Source organism: Plasmodium coatneyi, chromosome 8, assembly GCF_001680005.1.
Source record: "Plasmodium coatneyi strain Hackeri chromosome 8, complete sequence".
Lineage (NCBI taxonomy): Eukaryota > Apicomplexa > Aconoidasida > Haemosporida > Plasmodiidae > Plasmodium > Plasmodium coatneyi.
Genome location: NC_033563.1, coordinates 177,253 through 193,619, shown reverse-complemented (window position 1 = coordinate 193,619; position 16,367 = coordinate 177,253). Strand labels below are relative to the sequence as shown.

Here is a 16,367-nt window from a genome sequence, read left to right as displayed (position 1 = left end):
CCCACATCGGCACATGTGCGTGATGGTTTCAAAATGTAGCCTACGCGTGCTTAAAAATTTTCGCACGTACATATGTGTGAAGGTTAAGCCTTTTGGTTTTCCCCCTGTTTGTGCGGATGCCGGTTTTCACCCACGGTGAAGTGTATAATGTTGTGGCATAACTGAATGGCTGCACTGCTATAGTGCCTCACAGCTGCAATTTTCTACTCTCTCCAAATTGTTTTTCCACTTGGGTGGTCCCTCTTCCGCCCCGTCAAGTGGTACCCAGTGGGATCAATCCACTCCAAGGTAGTCCACTTAGATGCGTACCCCCCATGGGGCTACCCCCCCCACGCCGTAGTCTTTAAGAACTAAAGAGACGCGGGACGCAAAGTGGGAAAAGGAAAACGCAGATGGAACGGTGTGGATTGGAGGGTGTCAACAAAATGAGCGACCAAAATGACGTGTTTCCCCTTCCAGCCGCCCACATTTTTCGGCTTCAAATTTAAATTGTAAAGCACTGCCACGTTTGGGAGATTACGAGAAAAAAAAAAAAAAAATACATTACCACGTATACGCAGTTCTAAACAGTTAACACGTTTTACCTTCATCCATTTGCACAACAACACATTGCTCACAAGTTGGGAAATTCCGCTGATAGCCAATTTTTATTAACTCTTCCCGTTTGAGGGTTGGCTTATTACCCCCCAGGTGTAGCCAGAAAAATTATGATTTCTCCTTTTCTCCGCATAATGTGCAGAAGATACCATTAAGTTGTTTTTTTCTCCGACCATGACATATGCTTTATGACGGAAGTAGGACATACACCTTGGTCGTATAGTGCCTATCGCAACGTCAGTAAACACGGGATGTGTCATTAACCGCATGTAGAAAGGAAAGACTCTTCTTCTTTTTCCTTTTTTTCTATTGGATAACGTTGCAACAGTAAAAAAGTAAATTTGCAATAATTGTTTTGTAATATGTTTGAGAAGAATTTGTAATTTTTTTTTTTTTCCACTTCCCTTTTCGTGATATATTACCGTTGTGTATTTTAAAATTTTCCATTTTGTGATGAGTTAAAGGGTAGTTTAAGTTTAGAGCTTGTCCAAAGTGCAGGCCGACCCCCAAAATGTAAACAAGAAGGGGGGGTGGCACACACACCAGCGAATCGATGTATTTGTGTAGATGGATATACACGCTTTATCGTTATAGTTCATGCCAGCTAGGGGGAATTTTGTGAATTCACCCCAGCTGTATGTTGTACTATGAGGAAGAGACCCCCAAGTGCGTTCCTCGAAAAGGACTCTACAAGGGGAAAGCAACCGACGTGCGAGAATTGCAAAACGTCACACAAAGGGGAAAAACTTAACGCCGCTTCGAACGAAGGAAAGCTTCCTTCTCACTGGAAGTGGTTGTTATAACGAAACACACACGCTTGTGTGGATACGCATCGACATAAGTATTTATATGTATGTACAGGAAGGGACGTGGAGAAGAGACATGCCGATTGTTCCTCTTTGGAAAGGAAATTAGGTGCCCTTTCGCAAGTCTGTTGCAGAACGAAAGGGAAAATGAAATCGTTGGGAGTGCAACGCGGCAAGGCATCATTCATGCAGACACACACACCGACCAGCACAGCTTAAAGCGCAACTGCTCCTAATCAGGCGAAATCAAAATGTGCGATTGTGAGGGCCATCTGAAGTGCCGTCTGCACTTTGAATACAACCTAATCGAGTCACACGACACGGTAAGGAAGATCAGTGAGGGTCACGAATATACGTTCATACACACGAAAGGGGATGATGAAGGAACTTGCAAAAAGAAGATATACCTGTTGGGGTTAAATTATGACGAGTGGATTTTCCTGCGCGGAAACTTCCGCTTTCGCCTTTTAAAGGGGATGGGGAAATTTAACGGGCAGGTAATGAGACCATCGGAGAGATACACCAATGTGCGAATACCGGACTTTTACCCCCTGTTCAAATTTGTAACCCTGAATGGGAGTAACGTTAAATATGAGAATAACGGATTTGTCTTTTCTGCGAAGGATTATGAAGGTTGCCGTTGTTGCGGGGAGGAAGAAAAGACCACTAACCAAGGGTATACACCACAAAGGGGAGAAGAAGTGAAGGTAATCGATAGGGAAATAATTCAAAGCAGAAGCGATTTAACTGATTCGGAACAAAATAGGAAACCCAATATGGCTTCCTCTACGTGTACCCACAAAGGTGAAAAAAATTGGTGCCAGAACGAGTGCAGCAATAAGGTATTGCAAAATTATCTATACGGATTGAATATGTTAAAAAGGGACAATGGTAAGAGGAAAGAATTCTACGAATACGTGGTGAACGCGGAGAGGCATGATATTAGCACTCTAGCGAGTGTGCACATGATGGATACCATAAGCAGAAAAAATTTTTGGGAAAAGTATCCTATCATTATTGCTTTTGAGAAAAAGAAAGATTTTCTTTATCATGTCGCGAATAGAAATTGTGGGAAGAAGATCAACTTGTCTAACTCGGAGCAGAATAATAGCCCGTATATTGACACGTATCAGGTGTCCTACATTTTGAGGGAGTTCCTGCGGTATATGCGGATCGGGAAGAAGTACCTGGTGCGGGACATGCTGGTAAAGGCAGGTGGTGAGGGAAGCGGCCATGATTGGATACAGATCAACCGTGACGGCAGGCAGGACGATTCCCACGATGACAAGAGAGGGGACCACCTCAGCGTTGCTCATGAAGAAGAAGATAATCTGGTGGAAAACGAAGTGTGCGAACCGCAGGAGGAGGGCGTAACAGACGCAGATGCCAACGGACGTGAACACCGAATGACACAATTGCCCGAATCGGGCAGATGGTCGAAATTTGAACATTGGGAGTTTTACAAAAGGAACAGAATAAACAGCAGAATTCACCAGTTTGATTACCCATACTATAGAAGAGAGAGAGACACGAGCAACATATTTAGCGTTATGATCATGGGAGACAAGGGGAAGGGAAAGAGTCTCCTAACCATGAACTTGGTAAATAATTTATTAAATTTCCACGAAGAAGTATATCTGGTAGATATTGATATAGGACAGCCGATCATAGGAATAAGTGGTTTTCTGTCCATATATAAAATAAAGTGCCCATTAAATAATTATAATTTTTTTGAGAAAAAAGCCAAGTGTGTTAAAAAAATATTTTTTGGAGGATGCTCCATCGAGGAAAATATCCCGTATTACGTTAACTGCCTGGAACATTTGTACTTTTACTTATTCAATATTTACTTTGAGAAGAAAAGGAGAAGGAGAAGAGTATCCAATAGAGTGGATGAGTGCTGCTATCCTGTTGTGATTAACACCTTCGGATGGGTCAGAAATATTGGGCTTCTCCTCCTAAACTTAAATATCTATCTAAGCAATTGTAATTTTATCGTCCAAATAGATTCACTAAAATGTGAAGAAAATGTAAAGAGCAAATTGAGCAGAGAAGAATTGGTTTCCTACCTGTTTAATGATTTTCTGCTGATCAAGCTAGGTAGACGAAACGACATGTATACCATCCTAAATTTGAACAATAAAAATGTGTCCCTAATTTCGGAGCCGCATTCCCTCTTTAACGTTATCAGTCAGTATAGTCACCTGAAGGAGGACAATTTTTTATTTCACAAATTTGATATGTCCTTCGAGAGGGAGGATATTATTCATAGTAAGTTCTGCCGCGAGGGGACAGGTAATAATTTTAAAGAGGGAAAATGCGAAGCGCACCTCAGGGATGTTAACAAGGTGGATGTGAATAGCTGTCCACGGGGAAGCAGTGACTTCAAGGGGGATGGCCATTCGATATGCAGTAACAAGGAGGTGGAAGGTAAGGAGAAACAGAAAAGGGTAGAAAACCAAAGTGGTACTAAAAATTACGAGATGCAATTCGGAAGTGAGGAAAAGTACGACTATTTGAAAAAAAAAATGAAGTTTTTTTTTGGTTGGAATTGTGTGAGGGTAATCAATTTTGTAAGCTACGAAAATATTCTATCGCATGACAATATGCATGGGATGTTGCACAGATCGGAAGAGTGTTCCATCCAAGCGAGAAGACTAAGGTGGTTTCGCATCTTTTGTTACTTTTTTTACAAGTTTAAGAAGATCATTTTTTATTCCTACAGCTCATCGTTTGGTAGCACCTTGAGGGATCACTATGGCAATTCACATCGCAGAGCAAGTGCTGACCAAATGAAGGAGCAACCAACGTTAAACCAGGAAGGGGAACCCCGCTCAGACAAAACAGCCGCTATGGATGAGGGTCTTCTAACTGGGAAGGTGCTACCTACAAATGATAAACCCGTGGAAAAAGCATGTCATGACAAAATTAAGCACACCATGAGTGAATGCAAAGGAGAACAAACCAATTTGATGACGAAGGAGTGTTCTACCCAGATTTATAAAACCGTTCAGCGCAACGGACCACTGTTCAACTGTGCCATTTTTAATTTAAAGAATATTAAGTTGAGCAGCCTACTTTTTAATAGGTACTACTTTAACTTGTTCCCCCATGGGTACTTCAATGCCAGCAGGTTCTTCTTTAACAATGTCATATGCCTTTGTAAGGATGTGAATGCGGCCAGTAGTGCATCCCGAAGTAAGCGCAAACGGGGGGGAAATCATGGGGAGTTCGTAGGGAGCTACCAAATGGGGCAGACACGTGAAGACAATGTGCAACGCAACAGGGTGGATTATTACATCGATCGGTTACACATAAATGAAAATTTTAAAAATGAAAATCCTTTCATTAGGGAGGAGTATCTGAGGGAGAATAATGTCCAGTTAGTTCCCCTGAGCGAGAATTTCACGTGTCTGTTAACAGCATATGTAAAGCTAATAGATAATATGAGGCTCATCATTTATCTACCCTTCTGGTTTCAAGACTTCGATTTGCTTTCTACTGTTGATACGTTTGTTGCCGGCACACAGCTTGCCCCCAGGTACATGGAAGACATGATTAATGAGTATTTATTTTATTATGATGTGGTTACGAGGAAGGGGGTTGACATGATGGATGCCCCCCAAATGGGGAGTCCCACTGAGGGGGGCCCAACTTGTTGATCTCTCCTATGGTTTGCAGCGTACTTTGGTAGGACATTCCTCATCATGACTACTACTACTACACCTCCCCTCCCTTTTGGTGCGCATAAATTGGCAAACATGCATACTTGCACGTTTCGAAGGACAAAAGGGGGAAAAAAAAAAAGAAGTTCAGCATAAGTCCAGATGGGTATGACTGTCCCAGTGTTGGTAAACCGATGGTGACAAACACATTGTGCTGTTGCAGAATTAACCGTTGTATGCGTCTCACTCATTTTACCCTTTTGCATATGCACAAAGTTTTGCTAATATTTGTTTCCCGTCTTTGTGATGTTTCGTCTTTGCGTATATATATTTTTTTTTTGTCCATTTTCGCGGGAAAAAATTAAAGGCTGTTGCAGGATGGCAATTTTCAGCCGTGCTCAATGTGTGTATACCTTCAGGGGAGCCCCTTTTTTTGCCGGACAGATTTGCGCACAATACAGTGCACATCGCGTTTGTTTCGTATGCAGTTTTCATCAACTTGGCCCAGTCAAATGGGCTCACGATTGTAAAAAGAAAAAAAAAAAAAAATGCTCGCGCGTTGCGTTTGTGCAGTTCACGGCACGAAGAAGATATTTATTCCACGCTGCCAAGCACACTTACAGATAACCCGCGACGGTATAGTTTTGCGTCACCAAGTAAATATAGCGGTGACTGTTTGGTAAGTGGAAATTGTTCTGCGCACGGGAGGGGGAAATAATCGCCATTAAAAAATGAGGCCTTGGATGGGATTCCCCCAGACGAACAAGCACATTTCAACAGAGAAGGGGAACCACATAGTCGAAATTGACGAAGTGAAGGTAATTCTCCCCTTTTAGAGGGTCAAGGTGGGGAAAGAATGAAACGCTGGAAGAGGCTACAAAGGAAAAAAAAAATTTACTCCTACTTTGTGAATTGTTACTATGTATAGCTGCACGGATTATGACTGAGTTGAGCCCCCCCAAGGTACATACATTAATATGCACCTGCGAAGTGGCACCGTTGGGGAGAATTGATGCCTGTTTCGTTGCGTCATTTCCGCGATTGGTGGTTAACTGTTTTTTTTTTTTGTAATCCTGTTCGATTGTTTAGCAGAGGAAGGCATACGAGAAGGGCGGGGTACATTGTCGAGGCGAGCGGAAGAGATTCTCCAAAGGTAGGGGAATCCCAATTTTACTTGCTCCCGTGAGAAGATATCCATGAGGCAGTGTACTTACAAGCATATCTACGCAGAGAAGGTGTGACGATTGAGGTAACCGCTCTTCATTTTATAAACCTGTAACCCCCTTGGCGATTGTTCTCAGCTGAGAAAAGGGGGAAACAGCGTAGAAGCGGTAGCCCACTGCCCAGCTGAAGGGATACAAAGTTGCCACAACAGACAGGGAAGTACCAAATAAAGCATAGTTATATATAGTGACAGAAAAATGGCGAGTGCAAATCTGTACTGCTGCAAACTGCAATCGCAGGAACTGGCACTGACGAACTATGGTTTCATCAACTCGAGTTTGTATAACAGTCTGAAGAGGAGTTCGAAAAGCAGCGAATTATACGCAGAAGTAGGGAACACAGTTTTGATACTAAAGGGGGATGGAAATATCGGGAAGGACGAAATAGCGTTGAATACGTGCCAAAGGGAATTCTCAAGAATCCAATTGAAGGAAGTCGTTCAGTTGAATGTTCTCGATAAGGAAAGCAAAAGAGACCTCATCCATTTCATCCCTATTGATAGCATCGATGTGGAGGTTACCCTATTTGTGAAGCCTGATCGGTTGATCGAAATGGAGGACGATGTTTTGGAAGGCGTTTTTAAAAAGTACTTTATCAACCATGTACTGACGAAAGGGCAAATACTAGCCCTGAAATGTAACGACATTTTGATGAAGTGCGTTATAAAGGATTTGAAGGCGGCGCAGTTTGAGGAGATGAAGAGGCTAAACAGGGGCACCCCTACCAGCGGAAGCAGTGCGAGTTCGTTTTTCAAGTTGGGGAATAGCACCCCTATGGGTAGTACCAGTATGTATACACAAACTGGCACACACGATAGGGGCATTCTGTTCGAAAACACCGAATGTATATTCACCAGCATGAGTGATGGCAAATTATTTATTGAATCTAAGAAGGTGTTAAAAAAGAATATCATAAAGAGTAACTTCAATTTTGAGGAGTTAGGGATAGGAGCACTTGACGAAGAATTTAAGACCATATTTAGACGAACCTTTGCTAGTAGGATTTACCCCAATTATATAATTAAGCAGCTGGGGATTAAGCATGTGAAGGGACTCATTCTGTATGGTCCCCCCGGGACAGGCAAAACTTTAATAGCTAGACAGATAGGAAAAACGCTGAATGCTAGGGAGCCAAAAATTATTAATGGTCCCGAAATATTAAATAAATATGTAGGACAGTCTGAGGAAAATATTAGGAACCTATTTAAGGATGCAGAATTGGAATATAAGCAGAGTGGTGAAAATTCACAACTACACATTATCATTTTAGATGAGATTGATGCTATTTGTCGACGGAGAGGTAGTGCTGCTTCGAGTGGTACTGGTGTAAACGACAGTATAGTGAATCAGCTACTCTCCAAAATAGATGGGGTAAACAGTTTGAATAATATTCTGCTGATCGGGATGACCAACAGAATTGATTTAATAGATGATGCTCTGTTGAGACCAGGGAGGTTTGAACTGCACATAGAAATTTCCCTCCCGAATAAAGAGGGGAGGATCCAAATTTTGAATATTCACACGAAGAGCATGAGAAAGAGCAATAAGCTTAGTGCAGATGTAGACATCGTGGAGTTGGCTGAAAAGACGCCCAACTTTTCTGGTGCAGAAATTGAAGGGCTAGTAAGAAACACCGTATCGTATGCTTTTGAAAGACACATAAATTTTAACGACCTAACGAAGCCAATCAATGCAGATGATATAATGATAACGAAGAAGGATTTTGACAAGGCATTGAAAGAGACCAAGCCAGCCTTTGGGGCGGAAGAAGACGTCATTGACGGGTTATTATCCAATGGTATTATCAATTATGGGGAACAGTATGAAAATATTGAGAACACATGCAAGTTGCTAATTAAGCAGATTGTAGAAAACGCAAACACAAATTTGTTAAGTGTCCTCTTATATGGAGAAAATGGGACAGGAAAAACTACCATCGCAGCGTACCTTGCTAAGAGTGCTAATTTTCATTTCACAAAATTTATCACCCCGGAAAATTTAATTGGTTATTCCGAAATTAGTAGGATAAATTATATAAATAAGATTTTCGAAGACGCGTATAAAACTCCTCTTTCGTTAGTCATTTTGGATAACATAGAGAGGCTTATCGATTATACGCGAATTGGGCCTAGATTTAGCAACCCCGTTTTGCAAGCAATAATGGTTTTAATTAAGAAGAAACCCAAAAAGGAAAACCAGAAAATTCTAATCATATGCACCACGTCGGAATATCAATTTATGAAGGACGTCGGGTTGGTTAAAAACTTTTTTGTGAATATAGAAGTGCCCTTGTTACATTCTTCCACCGCGGTAAGGAACGTTTTGCAGAACCGGAATGAGAATTGCCACGATTTTCCTGCAGGAGAAATAGAGCAAGTGCTTTCGGCGAATGTGATCAAAAGTATCTCCATTAAGAACTTGCTGATGGTTATCGACATGGCGTCCGAAGCGTCCACCGATGGGAACATCACAAGTGAGGTCTTCCTGAAAACGTTTAACGATTGCGGGATTGGTTTTGATGAGGAGGCGTACTATTGAGCGGGGGGTGTACAGTGCAGGCCGGCATGTGGTTTAGTACCAATTGAGTACCTTGCATTTCCTCCTTCTTTTGCACTATAACTTGTATGGAGTTTTTTTTTTTTTTTTTTTTTCCCTTCAATTTGACTGCCCTGCTTCCCCATTAGGGCGATTTCTCTCTACCAATTTTGTGCGTGCATATGGGGGAATCACCTACACATCGCGCATATTTGTTAGTCTTTTTTTAATAACAAATGGACACATTTTAATTAACAAAAAGGGGTTAGTATCACGCCCTACTCTGCAGGAAAGGATGACAAACTGGTGGGTTTTTCTCCATTATGATCGTGTAGTTGTTGGAGCAAGTAAAATGCTGTCGTCATTGAAGGTACGTTCGACGTGCAGCACACAGCGGTGGGGTGAACAAATGAACCGAACCTAAAAATACTAGGAGGGTCCCATGGGTTAAAGAAATGAGCACCTTTCGAGGTTACCCCACAAGACTACTACAAAAAAAAAAGTTGTCCATCCCGTGAAAGTAAGTGAAGAAAAATGAATGTACGCCTCGAAAAATTGCACACCTTTTTTTTTTGGTTACCCAAATTGGATTCTCACAAAATAGGTAGGGTCCCTTACATATGAATGATATGCCAATTTTTTCATGTCAATTGAGGGGGCATCTGCAATTTTCCCTTAATACGTGAAAACAAAAAAAATTGCTGGCAGAACTGTTGGCACGCTTGTGCCTTCCCCGGTATTCCTCAAATAGGGCCTCGCACGTGAGAAAGGGGTGAGGGAAAAAAAAAAGGACCCAGGGGCAAGTAGCCGGTAAGATGCGTACATTTTGCTTAAGCGCATTTTCTGTAAACGCCTTTTGTGGGAATATTTTTATATACGTACTTGTGCCTCCATTCGGGGAAAAATATTCCCTTCATGTGAAAACCTGTGCCTCATTTTTGCGCGCGAAAAATTATAGCGCAAAGTGGTGGTATAAAAGTGAAACGCCTGAAATCGGAGAGCATACGCACGAATACGTGAGCATATGCGAACTTGAGCGCGTATAGGATGCATACAGCTATATAGGTAGGCGTGTGCAAAAGGAATACGGGGCGAAAACGCGGCGGGGAAAGATACGCACATGAATTATGTACATATATTTTTATATGCCTACGGTTTAGCCCCCGCAACGCTCCTCAAGGTGCGGCTGCAAAAATGTCAAAACGGATATACATGAGCCCCCCAGGGAAGGCCTGATTACAGGCAAAAATGAGCAAGCGAGAACGCCCCGGTGGGAATAGAAGCAAGTGCATACTTGTATGCGCCTGTGGATATGTACCACGAGTATGTACATGGTATGAGCGTTTTCCTACGCAAAGGCAGAAGTACGCTTACATTTCTGCGTACTTGCACGCACAATTTTAATATATATATGGTCGCCATTATTTGTACCCATTTTTTTCTTTTACCCCTTTTCCCATTTTTTCTTTTTTACCCTGTGTATGGACCTTTCATATTTTACGCCATTTTTGGAAAGCATTCTTTTTTTCCTTTTTCTTTTTTTCTTTTTTTAAAGCACATTTTGTCGAAGTATGAAATAGGAAGTTTAAGTAACGCAAAATAGCGCATATTAAAGTTTACAAGAATAAGAACGCGTATGCGCTGACAAAATTGAGCTTTCACCAAGCCAACCTTTTTTATGTACATAATTTTTCGCCTCGAGAGTTCCCACTCATTGAAGAGAGGGAAATGTACATGTATATGTAAACACCTTACATGTAAGAACGCCCGTTTGTTCGTTAGTTTTAAGCCCCCCCTTTACATGGGAATATTTATGATCGTGAAATTTCAGCATATACACGCACATAACTTTTTTTGGCAAACGGGTTTCACGATTATATAAGCGTAAATTTCCCCTCAGCGCGCACCCCCCCTTTGTGAACGCATATGGGGAGAGTGTATGAACGTATCAGCTGCGAAAGGATGCATTGCATAAGGCAGCACTGAGTAAGCCTGCATTGGGGAAAAGCCCTCACAAGCGCTTGTTTGCATTATGCGTGTAAGGACGTACTCCTTCCCCACTGCGTAGCGGATGTATAAATGCCTTATACAGAAACTTCGCACATAAAGAAATATACATTATTGTGTGTACCCCCCTGTGTTCATGTGTACTTGGCGACCCAACCTCCATATGTGAAGTGCAAATGACAAACTGAAACAGTTGAAGAGAATCTGGCGCTGCCTTGTTTGTATGTGCCTTCCTTTGTTCGTTATAAAACATCGCCCACTGGTGTAATCGTACGAAGCGTTTATCACAGTGAGCCTTTTCGTGTGGGCATGAGTAAGGAACTTCTCACTTATTTGTGAATTTACGCTCTTCACCATTTTTCCATTTCGCCATATCCCCATTTTGTGGCTTTTCCCCTGCAAGTTGTCACCACAGCATAGTTTGCGCCAACTGCAGAATAACAGGAGTGAAGCTCTTCTAAAGGATCTTCAGAAAGGCGTGCCCTTGGATGACCACGATCGTTTGCACGTATATATAAGTGCGTGTAACAAATGTGCCCCCTTGTGTTCGTTTCTACGATAAAGGCATTTTTTTAACGAGGGAAGAAGTGTAAAAAGGCACTTCAAATCAGTTCTAGCAGGGAGAGGGACCAGAAAGGAACTTCAAGATTGAACCTACCCCCAGGTCATCTATTATAGGAGGACTGTCTGCATATTTATCTGGCCCTTCCACCCTATTGTTTATGTGTTATTTCGATTTTTTAAAAAAGTGAAGTGTAACCCCGGGGGGAGGAACACAGTATTGTAAGGAAGCGGTACTGCATGTGGAGGCATCTACACGCGGAGCGTAACATAATAAAAGAAGACACGTCGAGGAAATCACCACAAGGTGACACAGGTGAAGGAGAAGCTGACCTAGGCAGATCTACACCATCGAGAAAAGAACAAAAAGCAAAAATATATAAATTATAAAAATGGAAAATGAATCTTTCAACCCGCTGTCGCTGTTAGATAAGAATCAGCCGTTTGATGCAGAGAAATTGAAGCTGCTAGACAATGTGGTGGAGGCTCTGTTAGACACAAAGGATAAGAACAGGAGGGACTTCGCGCAGAATCTGTTGAACCAGTTTAAGATGTTGGATAATTCGTGGAGATCGGTATCCATCATTTTAGAACACAGCGAAAATGTAAACACGAAATTTTATGGCCTCCAAATATTGGAAGAGTGTATAAACAACAAATGGAATATACTACCTGCAGAGGAGAGGGAGGGCATGAAAAATTTCATAGCATGTTACACGATAACCTTATCGACAGAGGGGACAACAGTAGGGGTGGACAGACATTTACTAAACAAGTTGGACGAGACGTTAATCCAGATAGTAAAGAAGGAGTGGCCCGATTCGTGGTCGAGTTTTATTCCAGATATTGTAAATTCAGCAAAGCTAAATCAGAATGTATGTGAAAATAACATGAAGTTGTTAAACATGTTAAGTGAAGAGGTATTCGAATTTGGAAATGAAACGTTAGTAAAGAAGAAGAAGGAAAAATTAAGAAACGAATATGCTAGCCAGTTCCAGGAGGTGTACAACCTATGTTTGTACATTTTGGAGGCGAATGTATATAACAAGAGGAGCACAAACACGTCACTAATTAAGCAAACGTTAAACTGTTTGTCGAACTTTTTTAAATGGATCCCATTAACGTATATTTTTGATAAGTACAAATTTAATGATACGAACATACAGATTATAGACCTTCTTTTTGACCACTTTTGGGACGACATTTCTTACAAAATTGAGTGTGTAAAATGTATACAAGAAATAGTGATGCTAAAAATTGACGAGAAGAATATCATTTATTTTGACAACGTGTTTATAAACCTGTGGTCCAAGCTCGTGTCGAAGATTAAGTTGTTACCGAATGCGAATGAAATGAAGAATATTCCTCCAGAGTTAAAAATATTCTGGGAGCAATACTTCTTGCAGTTGAGCATATGCATTACAAGCTTTTTGCGAAATTACCGAGAGAAGATTGTCGAAAAGAACAACAACACAAATGACGTGAATATCGTTTTTAAGTTTTTAAACATGCTAGCCAATAGTAACATGGAGGAGGTTTTCCTAATCATCATAGATTATTATAACGTCTTCACGGAACAGCTGATTAGGGAGTTGATCACGAGGTTGGAACAGGAACATAACTTGAAAGGTAAGGGCGGAGCAAACGTACCAGGTGCACCGAGTTCATCCAACGACATGAAGAATTCGCTTGGCACATCTTCCATGAACATGTCAATGAATATGGAGACGTCCTCCCTAGGGAATAGGAAGGCGTACAGCTTCGCTACGATGAATTATCAGTCCAGTCTTATTGGAAATAACGCGGTTACAGGAGGAGGCAGCATCATAAACATTAATGAATATTCATCCATTTTGGATAAAATAGATTTAACCCCAGGGGATATCAAAAAAATGTGCCCACGCATTAAGCTCTATGAATTTATTCTGAACGATATAAGGAAGACCGTTATTGAGAAAATGGCGAAACCGCAGGAAATTTACATTTCGTATGACAATGAGACCGGGGAAGTGGTTCGAGATTTTGAACCGGACACCACGGAAATTGCTTTATACAACACGATGAAGACGACCCTGGTGTATCTGACTTACCTAGGGTCTGAAAAAACCATGGAACTGATCGTGGAGTTGCTAAACAAAGAATCGGAAAAGTCGCTAAAGAATACTAACAAAAATGAAGTGTGGAACAGCACAAAAACGAATCGAATTAGTTACGCTGTCGGTTCTATCTCCATGTGTATGACTCTGAAAAAGGAGCAAGACTTCTTAATGTATATCCTGAGGATATACTTACACATGATAGAGGTTAAAAATGGGGAAGAGAATAGGGCCATTTTGGCCTCCTGCGTTATGTACATTGTAAGTCAGTACCATCGATTTTTGAAGCTCCACTGGAGATTCCTAAAAACGGTGATGAAAAAGTTGTTCGAATTTGCAGAGAATGAAAAAGTACAAGACATGGCAGCGGAAACCATTTTGAAAATTTGCAAGCAATGCAAAAATGTTATAGCGAAGAATAACCATACGAATGATAATAATGAGTCTTTTTTTAGTACATTCATTAAATTTCACAATAATATAATGCATAAGTTGCCAGAAAAATTGAACCTGCTACTTTATGAAGCGATCGCGCACGTTATTTCTTGCTTTCCCTATGAGGAGAAGCAGGAGAGTATAAAAATTCTGATGAGCAAATTGATGAATCTGTGGAATTCGCTAATTTATGCGAATAACGGGATTAAGGATATGAATGACCCGAGCGTCTTAAACAGTAATGGTGCTAATGGGAATGCCATCAATGACATGAAGGATTTGGAACACCTGTGCACATATGAGAACTCCAAACTGATTATCACCTTTGTGAGGGTTAACTGCAGATTGGCCTACGCGTTGTCCTATTTTTACTACGAGCAGTTAAACTTAGTTTTTCTGGATTTTTTAAAAATTTATCAGGTGTATAGCAAGTTTATAAATATGGAAGTGGAGACAAATGGGACGAAACGCATAAGACATGCTCAGTTTAGAAATTTATTTTTAATGAAGAGAGAATTCCTACATTTGATAGAAACGACCATTGAGAGGAGTTGCTATAACATACAAGAATTAGAAGCGGAGTTGTTAAAAAGGGAACAGAAAAAAATGAAAAATGAAATCGACGAATCGATGGATGTACATCTCCCAACAGTGGAGGAAGCCAAGCAAATTAACTTCCAAATGACCAGTAACATATTAAACGTGCTACTGGAAACCATTTTGGTAGATTACCGAGATAGCAATCCCCACATAAAGGATGCTGAAGTGTTTTCTCTTCTGTCGACAGTTTTTAAAAAAATTGAAAATGTCACTTGTCCAATTTTGCCCACCGTGTTAAACTACGTGTTATTGCCAACCATTGACATGATAAAGAATGATTTTTCATCGTATCCGGAACATCGGGAAAAATTTTACAACTTTTTAGATGCCTGCGTTAGACATTGTTTCGATTATTTGTTCACCCTAGATTCGGAAATATTCAATACCTTCATTCAGTCCCTTTTGTGGGCAATTAAGCATGAGCATCCCTCCGTTGCGGACCACGGATTGAGGATAACGCACCAGTTTTTACATAACATTATTATAAAGAAGAAGGAATACTTGGAAGAATTTTGTAAAGCGTTTTACTACATCATTTTGAACGAAGTTTTTAAAACATTAACCGATTCGTTTCACAAGTCAGGGTTCCATTACCAGACCATTATCCTTATGAATTTGTTACGCCTTTTAGAATTTGAGGTGGTGAACATTCCCGATGCAGAGATTACCAAAGCGCACATAGTGAAGCACGTGCAGACGTTCCTCACGCAGTCCTTTGAGAATCTGAACCAGAAGCAGATTGAGACATTTTCCGTGGACTTGTTTAACTTTTGCGTGGAGTCCCCCTCGGCGTTTAGGTCCTTCGTGCGGGATCTCTTGATATCGTTAAAGGTGGGCACTGCGTTCATCGCGTTCATCGCGTGTGGTGCATTTGTGGATAATTTGCACCGTTTTGTTTGGCGGCACACCGTTATACCATTCACACCATAAACACTACACCACCATTACGATCACCACCATTTGTCCTACCTCTGCCCCTTTTAGGAATTTTCGACCAACCAAGATGAGCTGTACGAGGCCGACCGACAGGAAGCGCTGCAGAGAGCTAAAATGGCAGAAGATAACAAACTTATAAAGGTAAATAGAAATGAGCCCTTCACCTGTGAACGGTTCAGTGTGTGCATTTTCTGTTGGAGAATGATCGTTGCAATTTTAAATAAAAAAACGGTATACACGTATTTGGTTTTTTTTTTTTATTATTTTATTTTTTTTTTTTTTCCTTTGCGTATTTCCCAGTTGAGAGGATTAATGAAGGAAGACGTGCCGAGCTTTTCAGCGATCGACGTGGATGACGAGTGTATAAATGTGGAATAGGGAAAGAAGTGAAGAAGACTCCCCATTTTGTCGCTCATTTTCTTATCATATTAGTGTAGGCTCAATTTGGTGTATCCCTCTGTATAATATACTCCACCTTAGGACATCTCCCAATATCGTAGCATATTATAGCACACCTTAGTAGGTCTCCCCCTCACATGTGAACCCCTTCTAATGACTGTTTGATCAGCCCATTCTCTCCCTTTAATCCACACATTGTTTCCATTTTTTTGAATAAAATTTCCTTTTTTTTTTAACAAAAATGGGTTTCCCTTTTTCGGTGGTTCTGAATGTGCACACGCACAAATACATCTGTATGTATTTGTATGCATATGTGTACATACACGTGTACGTGTGCAAATGTGCACGCACGCGTGTAAGCACGCCAACTCTGTGCTGTGTGCGTAGCAAATGATAAGTAACGGGCGACCGTTTATCGTTTTTATGCCATTGCATTGTTGTTTACTAAACCCCCCCCAGGGTAGGAAGTGCCCCGTAGCTGTGCTCTATGAGTGCCACTCAGGGGGG

General features: G+C 41.1%; 3 protein-coding genes across 3 annotated transcripts; all 3 read left to right on the top strand.

The window, feature by feature from the left end:
• Positions 1–1,654: 1,654 nt before the first annotated feature.
• PCOAH_00019580 (Uncharacterized protein) lies at positions 1,655–5,065 on the top strand (the record flags this gene model as incomplete). Its single annotated transcript, XM_020058767.1, has 1 exon — positions 1,655–5,065. One exon carries the CDS (start codon positions 1,655–1,657, stop codon positions 5,063–5,065), a length of 3,411 nt encoding a protein of 1,136 aa, XP_019914568.1.
• A 1,424-nt stretch (positions 5,066–6,489) lies between these two features.
• PCOAH_00019570 (Uncharacterized protein) lies at positions 6,490–8,829 on the top strand (the record flags this gene model as incomplete). Its single annotated transcript, XM_020058766.1, has 1 exon — positions 6,490–8,829. The coding sequence occupies one exon, from the start codon at positions 6,490–6,492 to the stop codon at positions 8,827–8,829; it is 2,340 nt and encodes a 779-aa protein (XP_019914315.1).
• Positions 8,830–11,786: 2,957 nt separating this feature from the next.
• Positions 11,787–15,839, top strand: PCOAH_00019560 (Exportin 1; the record flags this gene model as incomplete). Its single annotated transcript, XM_020058765.1, has 3 exons — positions 11,787–15,356; positions 15,510–15,602; positions 15,762–15,839. 3 exons carry the CDS (start codon positions 11,787–11,789, stop codon positions 15,837–15,839), a joined length of 3,741 nt encoding a protein of 1,246 aa, XP_019914435.1.
• Positions 15,840–16,367: the final 528 nt, after the last annotated feature.